Raw genomic sequence first — 7,500 nt, forward strand, 5'->3', positions numbered from 1 at the left:
TTAGAATATAAAAAATAGAAACAATCAAAAACAAAAGAATCATGATAAAAATAGAGAGATAAAAAGTAAAAAAGATTTTAACAAACAGAAATAAGAATAAAATAGAAAAGAAATTAAAAAAAACATATTATGATAAGAATAAATAGATAAATAATAAAACAAACATTGAAAGAAAAATAAAACAAAAACAAAAAAACTAAAAACATGATAATAAGACTAAATAAATAAATAAGTAAAAAAAAATCATTACTGGCAGATGTTTGGCTGAGGAACAAATTTCTGTCAATAACATCATTCTAAGAAAAGTTGTGAACGCAAATCGTCGACTTGTGACTGAAGACCGAAGAAGGGAGAAGGGAGGGAGAAGAAGAAAAGAGGGGGAACAAAGAAAGGGAGGGTGAATGAGGGAGATGGAGGAGGGGGGATGAATAGGGGGGATAGGGAAAAGGAGGGGAATCTTTTCTCAACAATACGATGTTAAGGGGGATGGAAACACAATGATGAAATGAGATATGAAAGAAAGAGGAGGAAGATGGAAGATGGGGAAGAAAGAGGGAGAGAGGGGAAAAGAAAACGATGCGAAGGATAAGAAAAAGAAAAATGAAAATAAGGGAAAGAAGCTGAAGAAAGGTGAGAACGAGAAGAAGAAAAAAAAGAAGAGAGAGGGAGAGAGAGAGAAAGAGAGAATGAGAAAGAGAAAGAAAGAAAGAATGAGAGAGAGAAAGAAAGAGAGGGAGACAGGCACACAGACAGAGAGACAGGAAGAAACAGACAGACGAAAAGTAAGAGAGCAAGAGAGAGAGAGAAAGAAAGAAAGAAAGAGAAAGAGAGAAAGAAAGAGAACAAAGTATTCCACCCCAACATGATTATTACCAGCACTGCAGATCACCCTCCCTCCTCCCTCTTACCCTCCCCCTTCCTCGATATCCATCCCCCTACATTCCCCCCCCCATGCTCCCAATTTACCCCCTGATGGACGAAATCTCTGAAATGCTTCCAATTTTTTTTTCTTTTCCTTTTTTTTTCCTCTTCCTTCCATCTCCATCTCCGCCATTGTAAAAACTCCCCGACTTCCTGTTCAGATTCCTAATTAATTTTCCCGTGGACACAATGGCCATATTCTTCGGCCAAAGGGACCGTCACTGGGATTCGTATGCTTTTTTGTGTGTTTTTTTGTCTTTCTTTCTTTCTTATTTCTTTTTTTTCTTGCTTTCTTTTTCTTTGTTTCTCGTTTCTTGTAGCTTCAATTTTCTTCTTTCTCTGTTTTTTTTTCTTATTTGATTTTCGTTTTCTTTCTTTCTCTCTTTTCTTTATTTCTTTCTTTTTTTTTTTGGGTTCTTGTACCTTCATTTTTCTTCTTTCGCTGTTTTTTTCTCTCTTATTTGATTTTCTCTTTTTCTTGCAATTTCTTTTTTTCTCTCTCTTTTGATTTTTCTTTCTTCCTTTCTTTCTTTCTCACTTTTTTTCTTTTTCTGTTTTTGGTAATTCCCTTTTTTCCTTTCTCTTTTGATTTTTTTTTTGCATTCTTTCTCTCTCATTTTTCTTTTCTTTTTTGCAGTCTCTATTTTTTTCTCGTGTCTAGAAAGAATGGATTTATCAAATCAATCGTATAAGTAAAGTTACTTGAGTTTCTTTTAATGTGAAGAAATATTGTAAGTGAAAATGAACTGATAATTATTCACATTTTGAAATACTGACATTGTTTAAGGAGGAAGAGAGAGAGAGAGAGAGAGAGAGAGAGAGAGAGAGAGAGAGAGAGAGAGAGAGAGAGAAAGAGAGAGAGAGAGAGAGAGAGAGAGAGAGAGAGAGAGAGAGAGAGAGAGAGAGAGAGAGAGAGAGAAAAGACAAACAGACAGAAAGACAAACAAACCGACAAACACAGACAGACAGACAGACAGTTAAACAGAGAGCCAGAAAGAAAGAGAAAGAGACAGAGACAGACAGTTAATCAGAGTAAGAGCCAGAAAGAAAGAGAAAGAGCGAGACAGACAAACAAAACAAAAAGACAAAGAGAGAAGAAACGAAAGAGAGAAACACAAGATCAAAAGAATCTCATCCGACCTCCATCCAATACAGACTAAGTATGAGGACAAATATGAGGAAGGAAAGTGTGTGAGTGGCAGGAAGAAAGGGGAAAAGGATGAGGGGAGAGAAGAGGGGGAAAGAGAAGTGGGGGAAAAGGGAAAAGAGGGAGGAGAGAGGATGTGAGATACGGCGGAGAGCCACGAGGGAAATGGGAAGGGGGAAAAGGAAAGGGGGAGGAGAGAGGAGAGGAGATACGGCGGAGAGCCACGAGGGAAAGAGAAGTGGGGGCAAAGGGAAAAGGGGGAGGAGAGAGGAGAGAAGATACGGCGGAGAGCCATGAGGGAAGAGAAGAGGGGGAAAAGGAAAAGGGGGAGGAAGAGAGGAGAGGAGATACAGCGGAGAGCCACGAGGGAAAGAGAGGGGGAAAAGGAAAAGGGGGAGGAGAGAGGAGAGAGGAGAGGAGATACAGCGGAGAGCCAACGAGGGAAATGGGAAGGGAGAAAAGGGAAAAGGGGGAGGAGAGAGAGGAGAGGAGATACAGCGGGAGAGCCATGAGGGAAGAGAAGAGGGGGGAAAGGGAAAAGGGGGAGGAGAGAGGAGAGGAGATACGGCGGAGAGCCACGAGGGAAATGGGAAGGGGGAAAAGGGAAAAAGGGGGAGGAGAGAGGAGAGGGAGATACGGCGGAGAGCCACGAGGGAATGAGAGGGGGAAAAGGAAAAGGGGGAGGAGAGAGGAGAGGAGACACAGCGGAGAGCCACGAGGGAAAGAGAAGGGGGGAATAGGGAAAAGGGGGAGGAGAGAGGAGAGGAGATACAGCGGAGAGCCACGAGGAGAAATGGGAAGGGGGAAAAGGAAAAGGGGGAGGAGAGAGGAGAGGAGATACAGCGGAGAGCCACGAGAGAAATGGGAAGGGGGGAAAAGGGAAAAGGGGGAGGAGAGAGGAGAGGAGATACAGCGGAGAGCCACGAGGGAAAGAGAAGTGGGGGGAAAGGAATGGGGGAGGAGAGAGGAGAGGGAGATACAGCGGAGAGCCATGAGGGAAGAGAAGAGGGGGGAAAAGGGAAAAGGGGGGAGGAGAGAGGAGAGGAGATACAGCGGCGAGCCACGAGGGAAATGGGAAGGGGGGAAAAGGAAAAGGGGGAGGAGAGAGGAGAGGAGATACAGCGGAGAGCCATGAGGGAAAGAGAAGTGGGGGAAAGGGAAAAGGGGGAGGAGAGAGGAGAGGAGATACAGCGGAGAGCCAATGAGGGAAAGAGAAGGGGGGAATAGGAAAAAGGGGGAGGAGAGAGGAGAGGAGATACAGCGGAGAGCCATGAGGGAAAAGAGAAGTGGGGGAAAAGGGAAAAGGGGGAGGAGAGAGGAGAGGAGATACAGCGGAGAGCCACGAGGGAAATGGGAAAGGGGGGAAAAGGGAAAAGGGGAGGAGAGAGGAGAGGAGATACAGCGGAGAGCCACGAGGGAAATGGGAAGGGGAAAAGGAAAGGGGGAGGAGAGAGGAGAGTGAGATACAGCGGAGAGCCACGAGGGAAATGGGAAGGGGGGGAAAAGGAAAAGGGGGAGGAGAGAGGAGAGGAGATACAGCGGAGAGCCACGAGGGAAATGGGGGGGGGAAAAGGGAAAAGGGGGAGGAGAGAGGAGAGGAGATACAGCGGAGAGCCACGAGGGAAATGGGAAGGGGGAAAAGGAAAAGGGGGAGGAGAGAGGAGGGAGATACAGCGGAGAGCCACGAGGGAAAGAGAAGTGGGGGAAAAGGGAAAAGGGGGAGGAGAGAGGAGAGGAGATACAGCGGAGAGCCATGAGGGAAAGAGAAGTGGGGGAAAAGGGAAAAGGGGGAGGAGGAGGAGAGGAGATACAGCGAGAGCCATGAGGGAAAGAGAAGGGGGGGGAATAGGAAAAGGGGGAGGAGAGAGGAGAGGAGATACGGCGGAGAGCCACGAGGGAATGGGAAGGGGGAAAAGGAAAGGGGGAGGAGAGAGGAGAGGAGATACGGCGGAGAGCCACGAGGGAAGAGAAGAGGGGGAAAAGGAAAGGGGGAGGAGAGAGGAGAGGAGATACGGCGGAGAGCCACGAGGGAATGAGAGGGGGAAAGGGAAAAAGGGGGGAGGAGAGAAGAGAGGAGATACGGCGGAGAGCCACGAGGGAAAGAGAAGTGGGGGGAAAAGGAAAAGGGGGAGGAGAGAGGGAGAGGAGATACAGCGGAGAGCCACGAGGGAATGAGAAGTGGGGGAAAAAGGGAAAAGGGGGAGTAGAGAGGAGAGGAGATACAGCGGAGAGCCACGAGGGAAAGAGAAGTGGGGGAAAAGGGAAAAGAGGGAGGAGAGAGGAGAAGAGATACAGCGGAGAGCCACGAGGGAATGAGAGGCGGGAAAGGGAAAAGGGGGAGGAGAGAGGAGAGGAGATACGGCGGAGAGCCACGAGGGAATGAGAGGCGGGAAAGGGAAAAGGGGGAGGAGAGAGGAGAGGAGATACGGCGGAGAGCCATGAGGGAAGAGAAGAGGGGGAAAAGGGAAAAGGGGGAGGAGAGAGGAGAGGAGATACGGCGGAGAGCCATGAGGGAAGAGAAGAGGGGGAAAAGGAAAAGGGGGAGGAGAGAGGAGGAGGAGATACAGCGGAGAGCCATGAGCGAAGAGAAGAGGGGGAAAAGGGAAAAGGGGGAGGAGAGAGGAGAGGAGATACAGCGGAGAGCCACGAGGGAAATGGGAAGGGGGGAAAAGGGAAAAGGGGGAGGAGAGAGAGAAGAGAGATACAACGGAGAGCCACGAGGGAAATGGGAAGGGGGAAAGGGAAAAGAGGGAGGAGAGAGGAGAGGAGATACGGCGGAGAGCCACGATGGAAATGGGAAGGGGGGAAAAGGGAAAGGAGGAGGAGAGAAGAGAGGAGATACAGCGGAGAGCCACGATGGAAATGGGAAGGGGGGAAAAGGGAAAAGGGGGAGGAGAGAGGAGAGGAGATACAGCGGAGAGCCACGAGGGAAATGGGAAGGGGGAAAAGGGAAAAGGGGAGGAGAGAAGAGAGGAGATACAGCGGAGAGCCACGAGGGAAATGGGAGGGGAAAAAGGAAAAGGGGAGGAGAGAGGAGAGGAGATACAGCGGAGAGCCACGAGGGGAAATGGGAAGGGGGAAAAGGGAAAAGGGGGAAGAGAGAGGAGAGGAGATACAGCGGAGAGCCACGAGGGAAATGGGAAGGGAGAAAAAGGAAAAGGGGGAGGAGAGAGGAGAGGAGATACAGCGGAGAGCCACGAGGGAAATGGGAAGGGGGAAAAGGAAAAGGGGGAGGGAGAGAGGAGAGGAGATACAGCGGAGAGCCACGAGGGAAGAGAAGAGGGGGAAGAGGAAAAGGGGGAGGAGAGAGGAGAGGAGATACAGCGGAGAGCCACGAAGGAAATGGGAAGGGAGAAAAGGAAAAGGGGGAGAGAGAGGAGAGGAGATACAGCGGAGAGCCACGAAGGAAATGGGAAGGGAGAAAAGGAAAAGGGGGAGGAGAGAGAGGAGATACAGCGGAGAGCCACGAGGGAAATGGGAAGGGAGAAAAGGAAAAGGGGGAGGAGAGAGGAGAGGAGATACAGCGGAGAGCCACGAGGGAAATGGGAAGGGGGAAAAGGAAAAAGGGGGAGGAGAGAGGAGAGGAGATACGGCGGAGAGCCACGAGGGAAATGGGAAGGGAAAAGGGAAAAGGGGAAGGAGAGAGGAGAGGAGATACGGCGGAGAGCCACGAGGGAAAGAGAAGTGGGGGCAAAGGGAAAAGGGGGAGGAAGAGAGGAGAGGAGATACAGCGGAGAGCCACGAGGGAAATGGGAGGGGAAGAGGGGGAGGGGTCTGTCAATAAAAGATTTGATTGGTCTGAGTTCCGTGTCTTGATAATGGCTGTGATGCTATTCCCTCGTCTCGCTCTCGTTACGTATTTATAAGTGTTTGAGTGTGTGTAAATATATATATATATATATATATATATATATATATATATATATATATATATATATGTGTGTGTGTGTGTGTGTGTGTGTGTGTGTGTGTGTGTGTGTGTGTGTGTGTGTGTGTGTGTGTGTGTGTGTGTGTGTGTGTGTGTTTGTGTGTGTGCGTGGGTGTGTGTGTGTGTACGTGTTTGGGGGAGGGAGGGAGAAAGAGAAAGAGAGAGAGAGAGAGACAGAGAGAGAGAGAGAGAGAGAGAGAGAGAGAGACAGACAAACAGGGAGAGAGAGAGAGAGAGAGAGAGAGAGTGAATATGTGTGTGTATGTACATGTGTGCGCGCGTGTCTATTTACACACCCACCCAACCACACAAGCACACACACACACACACAGTACATCCGCCTGTCTTTGTCCATTATGCTTCCGAGCCTATTTGCAAGCAAGCGCCCACACGCCGGACCCCAAAGCACCCAGCCTGACCCCCAAAGCACCCAGTCTGACCCCCCAAAGCACCCAGCCTGACCCCCAAAGCACCCAGCCTGACCCACAAAGCACCCAGCCTGACCCCCAAAGCACCCAGCCTGACCCCCAAAGCACCCAGCCTGACCCCACGAAGCACCCAGCCTGACCCCCAAAGCACCCAGCCTGACCCCCAAAGCACCCAGCCTGACCCCAAAGCAACCCAGCCTGACCCCCAAAGCACCCAGCCTGACCCCAAAGCACCCAGCCTGACCCCCAAAGCAACCAGCCTGACCCCCAAAACACCCAGCCTGACCCCCAAAGCAACCAGCCTGACCCCCAAAGCAACCCAGCCTGACCCCCAAAGCACCCAGCCTGACCCCCAAAGCAACCCAGCCTGACCCCCAAAGCACCCAGCCTGACCCCAAAGCACCCAGCCTGACCCCCAAAGCAACCAGCCTGACCCCCAAAGCAACCCAGCCTGACCCCCAAAGCACCCAGCCGGACCCCAAAAGCACCCAGCCGGACCGCCAAAGCAACCCAGCCTGACCCCCAAAGCACCCAGCCTGACCCCAAAGCACCCAGCCTGACCCCCAAAGCAACCAGCCTGACCCCAAAACACCCAGCCTGACCCCCAACCCAGCCTGACCCCCAAAGCAACCCAGCCTGACCCCAAAGCACCCAGCCTGACCCCCAAAGCACCCAGCCTGACCCCCAAAGCAACCCAGCCTGACCCCCAAAGCAACCAGCCTGACCCCCAAAGCACCCAGCCTGACCCCCCAAAGCACCCAGCCTGACCCCCAAAGCACCCAGCCTGACCCCCAAAGCACCCAGCCTGACCCCCACGAAGCACCCAGCCTGACCCCCCCAAAGCACCCAGCCTGACCCCCCCAAAGCACCCAGCCTGACCCCGCGACGCATTCACCTCGGCTAAAGGTGAGCGACTGACCTCAAAAAGCCTGGCAATGGCGACCGACGTGGCCATTGTGGGACGCCATGAATAATACAGCGCCCTTGTGCATGCTGTCTGGTCGCCTCGCCACTCGGGAGAGAGCTGGGTCGGAGGGCGTGTGGGGGCAATGAGGGCTGATGGGGGGTGGGGCGTG

The 7,500-nt window shown here is 51.3% G+C and overlaps 1 protein-coding gene across 1 annotated transcript in view; it reads left to right on the plus strand.

Annotated features, from left to right (window-relative positions):
• The window catches only part of LOC138867538 (uncharacterized), a 36,574-nt gene extending 29,383 nt beyond the window's left edge, over window positions 1-7,191 (plus strand). Inside the window, exons 2-3 of the mRNA XM_070143397.1 lie at window positions 6,446-6,789; window positions 7,021-7,191. Coding sequence (XP_069999498.1) covers window positions 6,446-6,789; window positions 7,021-7,191 — 515 coding nt within the window. The remainder of the gene's footprint in view (window positions 1-6,445; window positions 6,790-7,020) is intronic.
• The last annotated feature ends 309 nt before the right edge of the window (window positions 7,192-7,500 follow it).

The sequence above is a fragment of the Penaeus vannamei genome, chromosome 30, assembly GCF_042767895.1.
Source record: "Penaeus vannamei isolate JL-2024 chromosome 30, ASM4276789v1, whole genome shotgun sequence".
Lineage (NCBI taxonomy): Eukaryota > Metazoa > Arthropoda > Malacostraca > Decapoda > Penaeidae > Penaeus > Penaeus vannamei.